Source organism: Calliopsis andreniformis, chromosome 5, assembly GCF_051401765.1.
Source record: "Calliopsis andreniformis isolate RMS-2024a chromosome 5, iyCalAndr_principal, whole genome shotgun sequence".
Lineage (NCBI taxonomy): Eukaryota > Metazoa > Arthropoda > Insecta > Hymenoptera > Andrenidae > Calliopsis > Calliopsis andreniformis.
In genome coordinates, this window is record NC_135066.1 from 6,402,422 (window position 1) to 6,422,652 (window position 20,231).

General features: G+C 35.3%; 3 protein-coding genes and 1 long non-coding RNA gene across 6 annotated transcripts; 2 read left to right on the plus strand and 2 right to left on the minus strand.

Annotated features, from left to right (window-relative positions):
- The first annotated feature begins 2,178 nt into the window (after positions 1-2,178).
- On the plus strand, positions 2,179-8,910 carry Aub (aubergine). 2 transcript variants are annotated; one of them, XM_076377529.1, is made up of 9 exons: positions 2,179-2,385; positions 3,449-3,539; positions 4,489-4,608; positions 4,739-4,947; positions 5,019-5,204; positions 5,483-5,653; positions 5,869-6,148; positions 6,258-6,613; positions 6,699-8,910. In XM_076377529.1, the coding sequence occupies exons 1-9, from the start codon at positions 2,188-2,190 to the stop codon at positions 7,749-7,751; spliced, it is 2,664 nt and encodes an 887-aa protein (XP_076233644.1). In that variant the 5' UTR covers positions 2,179-2,187; the 3' UTR covers positions 7,752-8,910. The 2 variants fall into 2 exon arrangements, with proteins under 2 accessions (XP_076233644.1, XP_076233645.1); XM_076377530.1 differs by having other exon boundaries at positions 2,179-2,376.
- On the plus strand, positions 7,768-11,025 carry LOC143178730 (coiled-coil domain-containing protein 130 homolog). 2 transcript variants are annotated; one of them, XM_076377532.1, is made up of 5 exons: positions 7,768-7,849; positions 9,713-10,028; positions 10,094-10,354; positions 10,435-10,567; positions 10,669-11,025. In XM_076377532.1, exons 2-5 carry the CDS (start codon positions 9,717-9,719, stop codon positions 10,902-10,904), a joined length of 942 nt encoding a protein of 313 aa, XP_076233647.1. In that variant the 5' UTR covers positions 7,768-7,849; positions 9,713-9,716; the 3' UTR covers positions 10,905-11,025. The 2 variants fall into 2 exon arrangements, with proteins under 2 accessions (XP_076233647.1, XP_076233646.1); XM_076377531.1 differs by lacking the exon at positions 7,768-7,849 and adding an exon at positions 9,332-9,573.
- A 123-nt stretch (positions 11,026-11,148) lies between these two features.
- On the minus strand, positions 11,149-12,116 carry Lamtor4 (Late endosomal/lysosomal adaptor, MAPK and MTOR activator 4). The gene is made up of 3 exons (XM_076377533.1): positions 11,933-12,116; positions 11,616-11,695; positions 11,149-11,530 (listed from the first exon to the last, which is right to left on the minus strand). The coding sequence occupies exons 2-3, from the start codon at positions 11,685-11,687 to the stop codon at positions 11,288-11,290; spliced, it is 315 nt and encodes a 104-aa protein (XP_076233648.1). The 5' UTR covers positions 11,688-11,695; positions 11,933-12,116; the 3' UTR covers positions 11,149-11,287.
- A 6,162-nt stretch (positions 12,117-18,278) lies between these two features.
- On the minus strand, positions 18,279-18,618 carry LOC143179586 (uncharacterized). Its single transcript, XR_013001989.1, has 2 exons — positions 18,482-18,618; positions 18,279-18,378 (listed from the first exon to the last, which is right to left on the minus strand). It is a non-coding gene; the product is annotated as an uncharacterized LOC143179586 (long non-coding RNA).
- Positions 18,619-20,231: the final 1,613 nt, after the last annotated feature.

Below are 20,231 nucleotides of genomic sequence, written 5' to 3' on the forward strand. Positions count from 1 at the left end.
ACGTACATTCGTAGAAGAGGTTATCTCATCACACGTGTCTTTACTTGCTCTCTCTTTCTCTCTCTCCCCCTCTCTCTCCCTCGCCATACTCTTTCCCTCTCTGTAAAATATATCATTCACGTGTATACAAGATGAAATAATATACCGACAGATGACACCATTCTTGAGTTTCATAATCCGACTACGTATTCATACGTAATGGGACTTTTATTAATGAGATATTTATCTTACACGAAATGAAAATTTGAACTTTTATTTTCTATATATACAGTTATTTATATCGTGAAACATACGATTGACGTAATGAAATTGGTGAAATGATTTTATTTGATTCAATTGTTATGTTTTAAATAAGCCTCTAAATTGTAATTAAACAGTACTTCTAAATACAATGTACATACATATAAACATACATTGTATTTTATCATACAGTAACTGTTTTTTACACCTTTCACCAATGCTTTTATTATTTTGGCCTTTATATGTTATTTTCAAGTGAATACAATAATCTAAAACAATTGTATTGTAGTCTATGGTTTCGGTTTCTTGAAAAACGCTTCATATTTTTTTTAACAGAAATAAATGCTTTACAATAATGAGCTTTATCATAATGCCAATATTTTAGTTTAGGTTTCATATTGAAATTTCGTTTATATTTATCATATTATTTGTATATATCTTCGAAGTAAAGTTTGCAAGAAATTACCCATGATTCCTTTCGTTCTGAGAAAAAGATTTGTGCGCATGTGCGTCAATGTTACGTGCAACCACGTATCCATAGGTTTAAGAAAAAAATAATTTTTCGTATTATCTGATCTTGTATTTTAGCAAAATAATGATCATTGCGATTGTGTCAGTTAAGCATACATATTTGGCAATACTTTTCCATCAATTATAGTTACTTATTTCGTAACTATGAATACTTATTTGGAGAAAAACAATGTCCAGAAAGAGTCGATCTAGTTACGGCACTGTAAAGAAATAAGATACCCTGCCTCTATATCGTCGCATATGCGCACAAGATTCTGCTTGAGAAGCAAAATTTGTGCATGGTAGGGGATAGGGCTGGAGGGAACACATTCAAATTTGTCGTGTGTCGTGCCTGTGACCGGCGTTTGTTCAGAGTGGGTAGAAGGTAACAACTGTTTCATCTCTTCTTTTGTGTAATATTTTGAATAATACTGTAAACATTTATAAAAAATACGGTAGAATTAATTTTAAAATCTCCTGGACGTCGTAGACGGTTTGTATTGTACACAGAATTTATGCAAATTTGTGGATTTTCGTTTCAAAAGATGTTGTTTGCATACGTGCTAGAATGCGTCGTTGATTCATGTGTAATTTGCTTTCTTTCGAAAAGGAAATTCAATGCAAATATTTACTGCACATCGGAAATTGTTATGTATTTCATAGACTTAAGAAAAATTGAAAACGAATTTTCACGTTAAAATATTAGTTCATTGTTTTCTTCTCAGACACTTTTTGATGAGATAACATGTGGATTTGTTACCTTAATAGGTTAATATTAACATCTTAGTATAACATTGTTTCTTTTTCGTCTTTTTAAATTCTATTCGACCACGTTGTGTTAATTTTCGATACTTCGACTAATGTTAGTTTATATATTTTTATTTTCCATGTTCATTACCGGTTTGTGTCTATAGTTATTACCAGAAGTATTTAGAATGATTTTTCTGTACGAAAATGTATATGTTTTTTCGTGCATTTGCTTAACCTTGAAGCAGACCCTAACATTTTTTATTGTTGAACATATGTATGTGTAAATATGACATCGAAAAATTCATGTTGGCACTGAAAGAAATACAGTGAATGTACCCAGTAATTTAACTTAATTAAAAATTAAAAGTTATTATAGAATATGAATAATTAAGTAAGCTTGAATTTATAAACAAGTGTTTATAATTACTTTTACGCATATTGCTTAAATTATATTTTCAATAGTTTTGTATTTTTCAAAATAATCAATTGGATAATGAAAGTATGAATAAATCAATCGTATAATGCTTGTATGCATAAATTGTGTTTGATTGTTTACAGTTAGATCATACTTGATAGTTTAATATTGTATTACATAAAATGTTTTATTATATCAATCTAATATGAGAAGGTACAAACAATTTAAAGTTGTATTGTGTTTGTATTATACCAATAGGCTTAAAATAAGTCATGGCTGATCGAGGTCGAGGCAGGAGTGGTGGTCGTGGAAAACGTCCAGATGATAGAAGACCTCATCCTCCACCTGGAGGGTCTCGTGCTTCACAAGAGCCGCCACAAGGTGCTTGGGGTCGAAGACCTGGCCCCCCCTCATCACAACCTGGTCCATCATCACAAACACCTTATGCAAGACCATCACAAGTACCTCAGGTATTTCAGAAGTTCAATTTATTGACAATATTGCATGTATCCATACATTTGTTATAATTTGTTGTCTGTAGAAATTTTTTTGTGGTACAGTTTTATTTCTTCCTTCATATTCTTTTTTACTGCTTTTATTAAATTTTGGAGAAACATAAAAAAAGTATTTCTACGCCTATCTGTTCTTAAATGAATAGTTTTCAGTTACACTAGTTGAACATAAATTACAAGCTAACAAATAATTCAATGATTTAAAAAATATGTAATTTAATAATGAGAATTTTACTAATATAAATAAGAGAGAGTATCAATATATTTTATACCTTATCTCTTAAACAAACTAAATATTTTAATGGTAGAATTTTTGGTATTTTCTTGTGTTAATTGTAGACTTTTATGGTCAGAAAATCAATTAACATTAAATATAACTGTTCGTTCGACATTGTTAAAATACTTATGCATTTGCATTATTTTTAAATTTTAATTTGTCCAAACTATTACAGAAAACAGGTGTGCAAATATTTCTTTTTACCCACTATAATTTATTAATTAGTTAATAAGAAAACTTAAAAAATGTGAAAAATCATTGTACTTTTTTGTTTACATAGAGTAAAGTTTATCCAGTGGTAAAAGGGATGGTGAAGGTTAGTGTTTGAATTATTGTTTAGTGTAGTAATACATTTCGTGTTGTGCATATTAATGTCTTTGTACTATTATATTTATTTACATTTTTTTTTGTAATGTTTTTTTTTGTAATTTTATTTTATATTGTATCTTGAACCACTTTCAATAGTGTCTATAAATGAGATTGATTTGAAACTGAATATTTTTTTAAACATAAAAACATTTTAATTATTTTCAGTGAATGAATTCCTCTTTGCAATTCAAATGTATTCAGTGTTTCAAATAGTTATTTTTAAGGTATGTCTCCATTGAAGTAACAATGATAAAACTTTTAGTCACTGTATTTTGAAAATTTTGCTGTTTACTTCATTGTTACTTCAGTGGAGACATAACTGCATGCTTATTTTATCATTTATTTTATATATATTTATATGTATATAATATGCAGACTGCAGCTCATGGAACACAACGTATGGTTCCCAAAGGTGATGGAGCAAGTACTTCTCAAGGAAGAGTTGAAAAAATGGAGGTAGAGGGAGGTGAGTTAAAAAGCAATATATGTACATACTCTTTCTTTGTCGTATTAACACTTTGTTAAGAATATATTGTGAAATGGATCTTACATTAATCCCTGCACATTTTTTAATAGTATCTCAAATATACATGCACTTATTCAAAACAATGTAAATATTTTATTAAAGGGATATTACTGCCTAGAATACCATTATAATGTCTACCGAATACATCTCCGTATCCGCTAAAAGACGAGTGTAAAAAATTATAAATTTACCTACAAAAAACTGAAGGTGATCTTGAAAATGTTAGAGAAAAAGGGTTAACAAAAAATTTGGTATAATCATCTTGAAGCTCTCCTTGAACCATGTTATACTAGCCAAAAAAATTTCCGATCGAACTGTTAGCACCGGAATAGTCTAATAAGTTGATCACGTTTCGTGGTCCACCCAATGTAAGTGTTTTGTCCACACAAATTTAAGTTCAGAATGAACTGACCGTCGAATTCTGTTGTGACCGCACGGTCATAAGTAAAAAAACGCAAGTTCGTACATGCCCACATGAAACTGTTTTCATGCTCCAGGCAAGCAAACCATGAATCGTGATGGACAATAATCCATCGCGTGAATTTAGTGTCTTAATGTGATACCTCGTATAAGTAGGCTGTGGATGTTTAAGCAAATTCCTAATTTCGTATACAAAATTAGAGAAACAGAACCTAAACAAGACTTCGTTTCATCCTTGAAATATTATAAAATGAAATAGATAGATTCATAAAGATCTGCAACAGATTTTACTTATAAGATCGTATGTGCTGTATGCAACGCGGACAAACTGTGAGCGAAACGCAAATGTATCTTTCGCCTTCAACGTTCTAAGAATCATAAACGTCAGGTCACATCTCCCGTTAACAAAGTGTTAATACATACGTATCTTGTAAACAAAAATATATTGTTTCTTTATCAATATTTATAGTCAGCGGAGGTCGAAGTGGCGGTGGAGATGCTGGAATAACTGGACGAGGAGCTATACGAGGGCGTCGTCCTATCCCTGTAGATATACTTACAAGACCACCAGATTTACACAGCAAGAAAGGTATGTTCAAAATATTAATCTTTGAATTACATGCATTAAAATATATCGACTTGTTTTTTCAAGAGAAGTCAAAGATACTCTGTATGAACCCTGTATCTACATATAAAATATATTACACTATAATTTTTAGGAACGACTGGAACTTCCGTGCCTTTGCAAGCAAACTACTTTAAGTTACTTGCAACTACTGATTGGTGTCTGTATCAGTACAGAGTAGATTTTGCTCCTGAAGAGGATCGCACTGTCGTTCGGAAAGGTTTACTCAGGCTTCATAAAGAAACCGTAGGGGCGTATGTTTTTGATGGAACCGTTCTCTATACGAGCAAACGTATACCAGACGTAAGATTTTTGGCTTCATAAAATGTCATAGAGTATATTTGAACAAAATACTGAATTAGAAAGAACTTCAGGTATTAGAACTCTGGTCTGTTCGACAATCGGATGACACCAAAATTAGAATTACCATACGTTTGGTTGGACAATTGCTAAAGGGAGACCCACATTACATTCAATTCTTTAATATAATCATGCGCAAATGTCTGGATCTCTTAAAGCTACAATTGGTTGGACGCAATTATTACGATGCACATAGCAAAGTAAGTGAATAATTAAATAACTTCATAAGAAATGTGTTCATTGGAACGTATTACGATTAACACGTTCTGTGTGTAATTTACAAAGTTGTAGGCGTGTACCAAAAACGGTACATGTGGCACGGAACGTATTAAATAATGATCTATTTTAATGTCGTTTCTCTGTATGCGAATTTGTCAGATGTGTTATATCTTCCTATTTTTATCTTACTAATTTTATGCTAAATTTTATGTCTAATGTAAAACAACATAAAACAATTAGTAAATAATTTTAATCACAGGTAGAAGTTCGTGAATTTAGATTAGAATTATGGCCAGGATATCTTACATCTATAAGACAACATGAAAATGATATTTTGATGTGTGCTGAAATAACACATAAAATCATGCGTCAGCAGACTTTACTGGATATCTTGAACGACTGTTATAATCAAAATCGCCATGAGTATAAGGTAAGAATATTAATTTTTTATGTTAACATAATTTTTGTTTATATGGCGCTTCTGTAAAGTCCTCGCAAAATATTTTTTCCAAAAATGAATAATTTAGAAGATGATTGTGTAGAGAGATAATAGGATACTGTTTGTTTATCGTTAGTTTTTGTATAATTATAGCTTCTATATCTTATTTTGTTGTGCTTTATAAGTCCTATGTATTTGTTATTTAGCAAATATATGAAAGTCAAGTTATTGGGCTTGTTGTCCTTACGGATTACAATAATAATACATATCGAATAACCGATATAGACTACGAGACGACTCCCAAATCAACATTTAAATTACGAAACGGTGAAAGTATATCGTACAAAGATTATTACTTCAATAAATATCAAATCAGAATAAGAAATGATACTCAGCCCATGCTTGTAACAAGATTGAAGCCAAAAGAACGTCGTGCAGGTCAAGCTGAATTAGTATATCTTGTTCCCGAACTTTGTCGAGCTACAGGTACGTTATTTCTTTATATTTTTTATTCAATTTAGTTTCGTATATTTTTTCACATTTGGAATATACATTAATTAGTTGTATATTTTCTAATAAATTACTTTTTTTGCAGGTTTAACCGACAGTATGAGGGATAACTTCCACTTAATGAACGCATTAGCACAACATACACGCGTGGCTCCTAGATCACGTATCGATAAACTTTTGCATTTCAACAGAAGACTCCGTTCAGTTCCCACAATCGTGCAGGAATTGAATGATTGGAATTTAAAACTAGACGATAAGCTAGTTAATGTACAGGGTCGTATCTTGCAGCCGGAAAGAATTGTCTTCGGCCGTAGTCAAACTGCTTCCGCAGGTGACTTTGCAAATTGGACAAGAGAACTGCACAGTAAATGTCTCTTTAACACAGCACAGTTGACCGATTGGGTGTTAATTTGCACAAGTCGTGTCAGGCATGATGTTGAGGTAAGATACTTTGAATTTTTATAAGTTTACATTTTTTCTTCTCTCGTGTTGCAAGTTCGTAAATACAATGTACCATATTTTACAGAGATTTGTGGGAACTCTTCAAGAGTCTGCACGTGGTATGAGTTGCCGATTTGAAAAACCCAGAGTTTTGGAAATCCATGACGATAGATCCAACACATATTCAGATACTCTGGAGCGAATTATGAGTCAGTCAAACCCTCAATTAGTCTTTTGTGTGGTATCTAATAATAGAGCTGATCGATATGGTGCTATTAAAAAGAAATGTACCGTCGACCGCCCAGTACCCTCTCAAGTCTTTGTACAGCGGAATTTGACATCTAAAGGTGTTAGAAGTATAGCTACGAAAGTAGCTATTCAGTTGGTTTGTAAGTTAGGTGGTGCACCATGGAGTGTAGAATTGCCACCTGTTAATTTGATGGTTGTTGGCTTTGACGTATGTCACGATACAAATGATAAAGGTCGTGATTTTGGTGCTATGGTAGCATCGTTAGATAGAAGTTTAACGAGATACTTCAGTGCAGTTAGCTCTCACAGCACAGGAGAGGAACTTTCTAATGAATTCTCCATGAACATGGTTAAAGCTGTACAGACTTTTAAGAGAGTTAATAATATTTTGCCCTCGCACATTGTTATTTATCGCGACGGTGTAGGTGAGGGTCAATTACCTTATGTCTTCGAACATGAGGTAGAGCAAGTGAAACAGAAGTTATGTGAAGTTTATGGGGACCCGAAAACGGTCAAACTTTCATTTATCGTAGTAACAAAGAGGATTAATACCAGATTCTTCCATAATGGTAATAATCCACCACCGGGTACCATTGTCGACGACGTTGTTACGAATCCTTTGAAATATGACTTTTATGTTGTGTCTCAAAGTGTACAACAAGGTACTGTTACACCATGTGCATACAATGTACTTTTTGATTCAACTGGCTGGCGACCTGACCAAATGCAAAGGATAACGTACAAGTTAACTCATATGTACTACAATTGGTCTGGTACAGTAAGAGTACCAGCTCCTTGTCAGTATGCTCACAAACTGGCCTTTTTGGTAGCGCAATTCATACGTCGCCCACCCAGCACAAAAATGGAAAGTCTACTATATTTCTTATAATTTCTTAGTGACTTAATATTTTTTGTTTTTGGATGGAAAATTATACTGGAAAACTTTGAAGTTTTTAAATGACACAACGAAGCTCCTTATGCATAACCGTAAGTAGGAATAGGATTCTCTGTTTGCAAGTATATTTAGTAAACAAAATTATTAATTACATATAGTATTACGTACATTTTTTAATTTTTTATTTTTTGTGAAAAATATTTAGTTATTTTCTAAAGACAAAAAGCTGTCAAGCTCTACGTACTCTTATGTAAAAGATTGCGCTTTAATTAAAGTTTACAAGATATTTTTATTCATTGAAGAGTATATATATATATATTTTTTTTTCTTTTTTTTTTAACAAGAATATAATAAGAAAAGTCTATAATATAGATTTGATATTGAAAACTTCAGTTTCAATAACTCGAAACTGAAAACTTGCGACTGCAGCGTTTCTTCAATATAGGTTTACGGCTCAATGACAAATTAAGAGCCAGGGACATGTCTCTGAGATTGACTCATGCTCATGTTAGGCTCATATTGTCAGTAATGTTACAGTAAAGTTAATATAAAGTTTCTAACTTGCCTTCCAACAATACATATGTATAAGATGTAATACTTAAAGTATACTTCGTGCGTTTCATTATTTGAAGTACAAAAAAACATCTCAGAGTGCTACATTTAGTAGCATAGACATTTTGCTAGACTAGGTTTTCTAAGTCTACAAGATAATTTTATTAATAGAAGGGTGATAAATCAAGAGACGTTTTTTACCAAAAATATAAGAAACAAGTTTATATATAGATTTGATGTTTAAAACTTTTTTGTTTTAAAAATTACAAGTGACTGCCATTACCGCAAAAGTTTATATTAAGAGAATTTAATTTCGGTTTCTTTTGCAACTATAAGATGTAATACTTAAAGCGACGAGAATAGTACGAATATGTTCGTCCTCCTACGTTTTATTGTTTAGAGTAGAGAGAAAATATCTCAGGGTTCTATTTTTGTTACTATTTATGTGATCAACGAATAAGATCGTAATAATTATTCTTTTCTACATCCAGTAATATGTATTTCTGGGAGTACAACATGTACAATAAGTTGTTTTAAATAGTTCTGTATTACAAATAAAAGTTCAAACACTATTATGTGTTTACAGATTTTTCAGTTATAAAGTGATAATTGGGCTTTATTTTCATTTTAATCGTATACATCTGTTAATATTCATGTTCTAGTTCTTAATTATATTAGTTACTATGAAAGTGATAAAAAATGTATTATGAGACGACTTTTCTATATTTTTCATATGAATAGTGTAATGTCTATTTTTATAAAAATATATAAAATTTTTTAAAAAAACGTAAGAAATTTGTACGTTGAAAATGTTTTTAAAGTCTGTGTACCTTAAATCTTTATAAAATTTTAATATTCTACATATGTCACAATTCAAGTAGAAAATAAAGTGTTTCCTTAATATTTTTAATATAGTTTTTTTTTTTTTTATCTTTAGAACAGAACTACATATATATTGCGTTGTTGAGTAGCTTCTGAACTAATCGCTATTTGTGAGCAGAGGTCGCTAAAATCGGTCTTGTATTTCTATTTCGATCGGTAAGGCAGTTGCATTTGTGACATTATGATACAAAATACATATGCATAAAACAATGCATGAATCTAATGTACATATCTTGTATTTTAAATGTGTATATGTTTTGTTCTAATAACCTAAAAGTTTGATATAACAGACGAAGGAGCTGAAGAGTGTTAGAGAAGAATACATTCATCAAATTAGTTGTCTAACATTTAATTTATTTTTAAATACTAACTAGAAAGCAAGGTATTGGTTATGTCTAATAATATATATTACAAACCTTTTAATGTTATTGAAAAATAATGTCCAATTGTGATTGGAATGACATTTTGAAATAATAAGAGGGGTATTTCTATAATTGTCACAAACTTGTTTCATTTTATAGAACCATGGGAGAACGCAAAGGAACAAATTTGTATTATCCACCTGACTATGATCCACGTGTTGGTGGACTTAATAAATTTCTTGGTACCCATGCCTTACGTGAAAGAGCACGCAAACTTCACATGGGTATCCTTATTATCAGATTTGAAATGCCATATAATATATGGTGTGAAGGATGTGGCAATCACATAGGAATGGGTGTCCGATATAATGCTGAAAAGAAGAAAATTGGAATGTACTATAGTACACCCTTATATCAGTTTCGTATGAAGTGTCATCTCTGTGATAATCATTTTGAAATAAAAACTGATCCAGCTGTAAGTTATTTGGAATAAAATATTTTATATTTAGTTCCACTGAGTCTAAAAGAATTATTTTACAGAATTTAGACTACGTAATAGTGAGTGGTGCAAGGCGTCAGGAAAATCGATGGGATCCAAAAGAAAATGAACAAATTGTGCCAGAAACAAAAGAGGTATCCTGCAGGCTGTATGATGATGCAATGTATAAATTAGAACATGGAATAGAGGACAAAAAAGTAGCAAAATCACGGGACTCTTCCTTAGAAAATGCAATAGCATTAAATGAAGCTACATGGAAAGATGACTATACTTCAAATTGTGCACTTCGATCAGCATTTAGGGTATGTTCTTATCTGTGTAATTAGTTAATACCATTGCACTATACATATGATTATTTAGTGAAAAATATATTACATTGTAGGCTAGGAAAAAGGAATTACAAAAAAGGCAAGGTGTTGATCAATTGTTACTTAAGAAAACTGGATTAAATATTGATCTGGTGAATGAACATGAAGATGACGTGAAGATAGCAAAGTTACTGATGCATAACAAAGGTGTGTAGTAATCTGAACAGTAATTTCCTGTAACAATTGATATTTAGCACTTGGTTTTTAGGGGTAAGAATTATAATAATTACTTAAGTATTTTATTTCAGAAGTTAAGAAAAATGGACATACTCCTTTGAAACGACTGGTTTCAATTGTGCGTAGAAGAGATAAATTAAAAAAGTTATCACTCTCAACACAGAACAGTGATATTAAAATGCAAAAAGATCAGATGCCAAAGCTACCAGAATTGGTACAAGAACCTACAACATCAAAAACTGCCACCAATGCATTGAGCACTTTAGCTACCTATGATAGTTCTGACACAGATGATACAGACTCATAGTACTTTAAATATATATATATATATAATTAATGTAGTTTGTAATATTTTTTTTGTTACTGGTAGTGTATAATATTTGTACATAAAAATATAAGATCCGATGAACATCCACAGTCTAATTATCACGGACTCGTAATTTTATTCTTTCATTTATAACATTAAAGGGAATAGCAACCACAAAGGTATAAAATATAAAATTTTCAGTCTAGTAATTAATTTTATTTGTTTTTCTTTATATCATTTTATTTTTATTAAAAACCAAGTTTCCATAATTTTATATTTTTGGCTGATTTACAATTTATATGCAAGAATATATGCTTAATAAGAATTACTTCATATTTATAAGCTTATGAACAATATCTTTATACAGATCCTTAATATCTTTTTCACACGTCAACGAGAGGCTGTTGCTCTACAATTGCAGTTGTTGCAGTTACCAATCTTTTTTTTACTATATGTATCTTTTTGTTTGAAAGACAAATAATATAACAGTGATCTGGATATGTTATAGATATCTTATCGAAAGCTTCATTATCAGGAAATGCTTTAGGATCAACTTTATTGGTTAATGTAACCAAACCCATAATAATGTTTGCAATCCTTTCATCATTTTCTAGTTCACCTCCAGACTAAAATAAAGTATAAATCAATTTAATATCTCAACCTATAGATATACTATAACGTTTAATATAATTTATACAATAAAGGAAATACCGTTAATACAGCACCATCCTCTGTCAAAATTAAATATCCGATTTGGTCAGGAATACGTTCCAGTGAGAGCATGTTGTATCCTATTTCAGGCATACCAAATAAAACTCATTATCTATGGTTCTTCATAACACTTTGTTCATTAATGGAAATTAATGAAAAGAATTAAATGGATTCTTGGAGAACATATGTCAGAGCATTATTCATAATGGAAAAATTTGCAAATTAAATTTTATTAATTTTACGTTGCTCTAAAGATTCTAAAATGATTACTTTGGATATATATATTTATGTACTTTTGTTAAACACTAAGTTCTAACCTGTTTGAAGGAAGTTGGTACAGTATATGGCTCGAACGTAGCGAGTATTATGAATTTACATGTAATTACCAACCCGATAAAGGAATGAAATATTTTGAATACAGTTTATAGTTCTATCTCAAGGAAACTGAAACAGAATGTAATCAGTCAACGAACTGTCATAACAAATCAGCTTATTTTAAATACTGATACTTTTATGTCGGCAATGTAGGAACCTTTCCATGCACTTAGATGTTAAAAAAAGATGAATTGAAATGTGAGGAAATTTCAGTGCAGTATTTATACATATTTTAATATTTGAAATTAATTGTGCATTATAAAAAAACAAAATATATCTGTATGAAATAAAATAACATCGTCGCACAATACGTTTAATAGGTTTCTTTATCAAATAAATACTCATCTATATATACGCTGTATTTTCTCGTTTATAAATGATTGTCATATTCACTACATGTATATATTGAAATTATGTATAGTAATCAAGTTCTGTTTACTATATTTAAGATATTTTAAAGACACACTACATGGGCGTCTTAAAGACTTACGCTTTTAGACGTCTTAAAGACGTCTTATAAATATCTTTTAAGACGTTTTAAAGATACACTAATTTGTGACTTTGGACGTTTTAAAGACATTTTTTAAACATTTTTAGAACTTTACTCAACATCTTTAAGATGATTTAAAGCTTGCGTATAAACAACTTTTTATTGTAAAATGACTTTATTATTACACGTTCATCGGTTCGCCCGCGTACTCTGATTCTCTTCAAGAAAAGTCACAGAATTTCATTAAGTCGGCACCAAAGGGACAGGTATCGCGCAGGGCCGTTATCAGCCCGCGTGACGCGTGCGCAGTCCTACTCCAGTGGTTCTCTGCGTCAGCTGCGGTATCAGCGACTCTGTCATTCGTCGCGCGTCTTTCAAGCGCGCTTGTTCTTTGCCTCGTCGCGGTGGGCTCACACGTATTCGCGCATCCGAACCACGTGGTTTCTACTGCCTGTTCCATGCCTCAACAAAACAGTTCTATCTGTTTCCCACTTTCGTTTCGCACCTTTTAATTTCCGTGACACCGTATCTTCTCCTTCCTCACAGTGCTACGTGTTTACGCTCCTTCCATTGACTCATGAACACAGAGATATTGGCCCCTGTTGCTACAGTCACGTAGCGCGCGTAACCACAGGCGCATCCCTTGTTCGAATTCGCGCGATGCGGTCGGTCCTCGTCGCGATTACGTTCGCTCGCGAGTCTCGTTAACAGTTCTCGTGTTCGCCGAGGGTTTCGTTAACTGTGCGATTTTCGATCGGGCTCTGGTTTAGTGCGCGAGCCGGATCGAGTGTCCGATGAAGTGCGAAATGTGACTGAATTGTACTCCGCTGATCCTGTCGTCACGACCTGGCCTGGAGGGGGGACGTGTCACGCTGCTATGTCCAGGAGGAAGCAGGCGAAGCCACGATCTCTGAAACGTGAGTAACCCTTTTCTTGGCTTGTCAGCGACAGGAGATGCAGCGTGTGTCGACCACTAAGATCTGTGGCAATTGCTGTGTCAGCGTCTGAGTCTTTTCCTGTGACACTGGTCGTTTTCTCACTCTTTTTGTCCTTATTTCTTATATATTACGACCACACGCGCGCACAGCATGGCTATGGCTCGCAGTTAGTGAAGATCTGGAGTTTATGGCTGTTTGACAAAAAATCATTTTTGAAAATTATTATTTTCTTATGGGTGTATTTGTGGTATTGCTGTCTTCTCTTTCTGCAACCATGTTCGGTAATTGTTGTTTGACACGATAGATGACGCTCTAAGAAAATTTAAAATTCAAGTAGGTAGTTGAAGTTCGATTGGAGGCAAGGTTAAAAGTTTCGTAGAGGGTTGAATTGTGAATAAATTATCCTGTATTATAGTCGCTTAACTTGTTCTTTATTTCATTCAGGAAATATCTGTTCTTCAGTGATATAATATATTATAGATACTTATATTTGAATAACCGAAAGAACCTGAAACATGTAGAAAAATTGTTAGGCAATGAACATATTAATCAAGTTAGTCTTCATTTAATTTAATTAAATTCTTAAGTTATTAAACGTTTAATGGTTACTATATTCAATATTGTAAAGTATTTTAGTCTACAAAGTTTTGTTATAAAGATTTTTCAATATTAATTATTATTATTATTATATAATATTACCTTAAAATAGTAAAGTTATATTTAAGGAGCTCTCCTTAACAAAAAATTATAACAGTCCTTCTATTCTAACAGTTTTTAACAGTCCTTCAACTGTAGTACTCTACGCTTAAATTCCAATAGAGTTGTTTCACCTAAATTCCAATGACCCAGCTCTACTACTCATTATCTCGAGGGTTAGTACAACCCAAACCCATTGCTTTTTCCTGGAACAAAATCTCGACCTGTTATGCGAGAATTCAATTGAATGTAAGCGTTCACTACTCTAGCCAAATATCCATTCAGGATCGCTTTTATACTTTTGGAGATCCTAAGCGTAGTATCGTTATTACGTCTAAAAAAACAAGTTTATAGCTTGCACCCAATGTCTCTCATCGTAAATGCAATGGTAAATCCTTTATAAACATGTATATTAAATCGCAAAATATGATGAATAATAAGCGTTCGCTCAAACTATGTCTAATCCACACAAATAAAATATAACACATAAACGAGGCCAAAGATACTTGCCAAAGAAATTCCACTGGTGAACAATATTATGTTAAAGCATCATGTTACAACGAGATGACCATACAGTCTCGAGCTGGTCGTGGATGATCCGAGGTAAAAAGCGAGCATACGTGCTCCTGTGTAATCGGGATAACGAGAGAGAGACGGGGATGGGTCAAAGTTCGACGAGGATAACGGGCTAAGAGGGGTAGGTTGGAAAAGGAGGAAGCCACGCAGCGGGGTAAACTCGCGAGAGAAAAAGCGCCTCGCGTATTGGGGAGCACAGGTGGGGCGTGAGGGAGGGATGAGGAGAGGAAACGCGAAGTAGAGAGAAATAGCGATAGAAACACGCGTGTATAGAGTGGTTTTCATGGTAGAAAAAGAGGCGAGGCGGGTGTGAGGGAGATAGAACGAGGGAGACGGAGTCAGTAGTCAGCCAGGATGGAATTAGGTGGAAACCCGTGGGACAGCCGCCTCTCCCCATGGAATTCCCTGCCTCTGTAATCACCAGTTCTCCTATCCTATCCAATTCTGGTCACAGCGTTCCCTACCTCTCTTGCTTTCACCATTTTCTCACTTGCTTCCTCCTGCTGTCGTTTCCACCATTTTTTGCCTTTTTCATTTTTGCCTCCCCTTCCATGTTGCCTCTAACGTTCCCACTTTCTCCCCTTCCTTCCTTTTCTCTCTGTGTGCCCCTGTTCCGCTATCTTCTTCCGCTGCTTGTTCCTCTTCCTCCTTCCGTTCTCGTCGAGTCTATTCGTCACGCGCTGCACGCGAATCGCTGCCTGTGAAACTTGTCCAAAGTCGCGCGTTTTTTTGGGGTTGGATGGACGATAAGGGATTGGAGGATCGATCGGCTTGGATTTGTAACTGAAACCGAGAATCCTGGCTGGTGTTAGGACTTCACACGAAAGGGATGTTGCTGTTTAAGATGAGCTCTTAGGGTTTATTGTGGTTCTTCATTATAGACTCAATAAGTGTGTCGTCTGATGAGGGATCCACAGTTAGGGAGTAACTGTGACATGGACTGCTTATTTGCCAAACTGATCTCCACAAAACAACAATTTTTATGCTTATTTTAAATATAAAATGTTAAAGATCAATCAGGTGCTTTGGTACTAAAATTTAAAAAATTCAAAAAGTAGAATTAATCAGTTTGGTCTGTGAAAAGTTCATATGTAGCTTTAATATAGTTGAATGCATTCTTAGAAGCATGTTATCCTTGAGTAATTAATTGTTTATTTAATATTAGTAATCAATGCATCTTTTACTCAAATTAATTGAAACGCGTCTAGTTCGCAAAAACTGTAAGCTCAGTTTATACGAAAACGGAATTATATTCTCTGTAGAAGATCATTTTTATTATCTGTTTGCCAGAAAATCGTCCCGTTTTCGGTCGTGGCACGAAGTACCTACATGCAACTTTGTCTAATAATTTAACGAAGAGCCGCTAACTTAATCCTAGTTAGGAGCTGCATTATAATCACTATAACCAGTAGGCTGGGTACTAAGGTTGTCACTGCAAAAAGTAATAGCGGATTAAGTTTTAGGGCGGAGGCGATTAAAGGGATCAAAGGCATAAGCCGGAAATTTACATTGGTACCATTGGCTGCCTGGCCTGTCTGTCTAACACAGCATCTCCTAAAATCGCTCTTGTGCAATTGAGTACGCTTAAATAGTTGCATTAATTATGCCAGGTGGTTCAATCGTCATGACCAGGTGGATGTACTTATTTTAGAATTTTTAAAATATTCTATACAAATCCAAGCAATCAATTTGAAAACGAAGTGTAATTTAAAGCAAAAAACAGAAGTCGAGCATCGAAAATCTTTCGATGGTTGAGTCAAAGCCGCTAATGATTGTTCAGGTCCATGCGTTAATTAAGAGAGATTATTATTATGCATTCGCAGCGAGAGACGCAAATCACAATCACGATCCTGAAGCATAATGCCCAGTGATTCGGGTCATTGCGTCCTGCTTGCCGATTATAATTAACGTTTACGCATTTCTGCGGCTAGAGACAGGCGAATATTCCTGCGCCACTGTGGGATCATAAATATTATCCTCCATAAAAATTTTCATTTTGGTAACAGACATTTTTAACTGACATTTTTAAAAGTTTCTCATCATTTTTTACACTATCCATGTAAGAAGAGCGTATCATGTAACAAAATATGACAGTTTGGAGTAATCTTGAGAATTCATACAATTTTATAAAACAGAGAATAAGAAATATAAAAACAATTCTAAAAATCAGTAAAAATAATAATCTTGGAGAAGTTCATGGCATCTAAAAAAATTCATTAATATACCTCAGATCATAAGTACCATTATAAAAGGAAATTCTCATTCTTTAGAACTTATACGTTACAAAAAAGTGTTACATGATTATAAAATCCTTCTATATTACGTTTTAACTCAATCAGTTGTTGCACGACAGTGAAGTAACCAAACATTGTCGAAAGAAGCGGTATCGTAAAAGCGGTTGTCATCGATTTCCACGATATTCGAGGAAAATTCGGTAGACGGGTAGCACAAAGGGCTCTCGTCTCGTGGAAACGCGGCATTGTTCGCGGGCGAGTGACGGGCAGAAGTAGCCGAAAACCCGACAACGGGAACAGATGGGCCTCCATTAACGCAATTACCACGGGTTTCGACGCACCCGGACCGTCCGCGTTATGACGGGCATTGGAATCCATTAATACAGCTTGGGTTTCGCCCAGGTTCATTATCGTGCATTAATTAGCGACAGCCTATATCACCTATGTCCGCAATGCTATCGGCCGGGCTTGCTATTTCGTGGCTAGCCACGTGTTCGTGATGCTCGAAATGCGCAGCCGGGTGGTGGCCGTAGATTCAATAGTCCTGGATCGAATCCCTGTCGCCGGAAACGCGCGATTTCTGCTCCCTGCTCCTTCTTCGGCGAAGTTGCCCAGCCTCAGCGTGTACGTTTGCAATGACAATCGATTAATCTGGTCATTTCGGTCGCGGTGAGCGAGATGATGGAACGATAATATCGAGTTGGCTCGAGAGAGACCTCGAATTTTTGTTTCGTATCCGAAGAAGAAAAGAAATTCTGTTGTGTCGTGAGCCTTGGTAAGTAGGGAGGGCTTGAGGTAGGTTAAGGGGTTAGTGACTCAATTTCGAGCATGAGAGGATTAAGGGGTGTGTTACCTTGTATGTTTAGGAAAGTATTGAAACAGTTTGAGAGTTGTTAGATAATATTTGAAGTGAATATAGGAGAATTATGCATTAGTGTCTACAGGCATAAGAGGATTTCCATCAGTTCTCAATATGTCTGTATGTGCTCGTCTGTTTCTACTCAGAACGTGAATGATATAGAGAAATACAAATTCGATTCCTGGTGAACCCATTGAGTTTTCATTAAAATAAAACAGTGTGATAAAAATAAGGTTTGTCCATTTTATTATTTATATTGCTTGTATTTATTTTAAGTAATACAAAAATGTGTTGATATTTTACACTTTATTCTTAGCTGTTTCCATCTAGTTATTTCTATTAAGCTCCACTGAACACTTGGTTAATTTATGCCTTTATATATCATTCCTTGGACGTATGAATTGAACAAGGAAAGGCTTAACAATTCCAATCACCGTATAATTAAATCAACAATTAACGATAATTTAACCCCTTTAGTATCTCAGAGTTGATACATCAGCTTGACAGATTTCCTGAAAAATACCTCCAGTTTCGGCTCTCCATCATTTCGGCTTTCAAGATATTTCTGAACAGTACTCGAAGAACGTGTACGACACTAAAATTGTTAATCAAGTACTCCATAACCATGATCAACGTAGAACAAAAATACTCACAGCAAGTGTCGTCACGACTCATTAAACGTTACCCATAAAACATACCTACTTTGAACCATGGCTAGCTCGTAAATATCAGAATGAAGACTCTCTATTATTTCGCTCGGCTCGCGACGCGTTTGTCCCATCGAACGGGCAGACGAGGTGGTCAAAGGCACACTGCCCCTTCGACCATGCATCTGTTCGCGCTAGGTGTTCTTCTCACAAAGGAACGTTTGCTTGGAGTACACCACTGAATGCCGAGATAAAGTGGACGGCGTTCGGTGCGTTTGAAACGGCACTGTTTCAAAAGTGCCCGGCATGCGGAAGGCTGCGTACCCTCAGGAAGACGCGCGGAGACGTCGGGGAAAGCGTGCTCCGCGAGACATTCCCGGGATATGCGGTATTCCTTTGAGGCGAGGCCACGCGTTGACGTTCGTCGGCTTGCTCGTGCTGCGAGAATCGCAATCACCGGGCCAGGGGCTTTTGCGCGCTACCGCTGCACCAGTTGCGTCCAAACGACCTCTCGCGTCTTGCATTTACTTTGTTGCAAATTTAGGATCGCGACCGAAAGGTCAGCCGGTGTGTTTGTACTCTCTGTTGACCGCTGCTGTAATTTCGTACCTGATCGGTTGATCCGTATCGCTGTTGGTCCCTCGGGAGATAGGTGCTTCGACACAGAAATGGGTGTTTTGGGAACCGATTGGCTATTTTGTGCCACGGTGTGCAGGGGCTCTGCGATATAAAATGTATGAGCGATGAGGGGTGTGTAGTCGTATTGTGATACCAGTAGTTACTTTGGGGCATGTGTCGATATGTGCTACGTAATATGGATACGTAGATCTGTGTTTCAAGGGCACTTACGCTGAAGGTACTACGGCCAATTCGAACGATTTTGGCTGCGTCGACGCTTTCTATCTCTGTCTTTCTTGTGTACATACTAAGGAGTTCAGATTGACAAGCTTTACAGCTGATGGAGGCTAATTAAACGAGCCTTGCATTTAGTGGCCTTTCTTGAACAGTTTCGTAACTTCCACTTTTCCGATATTATAAGCCACCCTCGTACAATCTTCCCAGCGGATCCAGCTCACGAAACACAGCTGCTTCGTATGCGTTTGCTTGCGCGCTGGAATTCGATCTCTGCCCGTAAATACTGTAAACAATTCGGCGGTGCGATGGAGAATAGTCCGGTCGAACAATAATCGTAAAGGTAAGGGGATTGGCTATCATCTCGGGTAGAGTGGTTCCGCGCGTGGCTTTATGTGCCGCACGTTGCACCTGTGTTTACGTACGATACGAGCACGGTAAGAAGGTAATACGGTCTGTCTGGCCTGGACGAAGCGCTTCCCAGACACCGACGATGTAAGCTCTCGAAGATACAGGTCGCAATCTCGACCCGCTGCTTGCTGGAGTCTGGCTAACGTTAAACGGATGTATTATTATGGCCCATGCGCACCCTCGTCCCGCGGATAACTGCATATTGCGGCTTAACCCCGTGCGTTGTGTTTTCGATAACGCTTCTAGATACGATTCGTGACGGTGCGCGGCGAAGGAGACCGTAAAACTCCTGTTTCGCTCGGTGGTTCGCGAATCGGTTGAGGATGGCGGTCGCTGAATTGATATTGAATGGGCTTGTGTGGGAAAGGTGTGGTGGACCGTGTGAGATGAGTTGGGGACGTCGAGATGAGTTTGAGATACGTTTTGATTTCTGATTGTTAGGCGAACTTTGGGAAGTTTGGGCACTGTGTGAAGCTTTTCGAGAATGTTGAGTATAATAGTTGTAGTTAATATAGTTCTACAGTAATTTATTATTATA

What these genes read in the sequence shown, in the direction of transcription:
- Aub (XM_076377529.1), top strand. Translation starts at nt 2,188, where the DNA reads ATGGCTGATCGAGGTCGAGGCAGGAGTGGTGGTCGTGGAAAACGTCCA. An exon ending in AGATTTACACAGCAAGAAAG is followed by an intron (nt 4,609 to 4,738) that starts GTATGTTCAAAA and finishes TATAATTTTTAG; the next exon opens with GAACGACTGGAACTTCCGTG. An exon ending in CGAGCAAACGTATACCAGAC is followed by an intron (nt 4,948 to 5,018) that starts GTAAGATTTTTG and finishes AAAGAACTTCAG; the next exon opens with GTATTAGAACTCTGGTCTGT.
- LOC143178730 (XM_076377532.1), top strand. Translation starts at nt 9,717, where the DNA reads ATGGGAGAACGCAAAGGAACAAATTTGTATTATCCACCTGACTATGAT. An exon ending in CACTTCGATCAGCATTTAGG is followed by an intron (nt 10,355 to 10,434) that starts GTATGTTCTTAT and finishes ATTACATTGTAG; the next exon opens with GCTAGGAAAAAGGAATTACA. An exon ending in GTTACTGATGCATAACAAAG is followed by an intron (nt 10,568 to 10,668) that starts GTGTGTAGTAAT and finishes ATTTTATTTCAG; the next exon opens with AAGTTAAGAAAAATGGACAT.
- Lamtor4 (XM_076377533.1), bottom strand. Translation starts at nt 11,687, where the DNA reads ATGCTCTCACTGGAACGTATTCCTGACCAAATCGGATATTTAATTTTG. An exon ending in AGGATGGTGCTGTATTAACG is followed by an intron (nt 11,531 to 11,615) that starts GTATTTCCTTTA and finishes ACTTTATTTTAG; the next exon opens with TCTGGAGGTGAACTAGAAAA.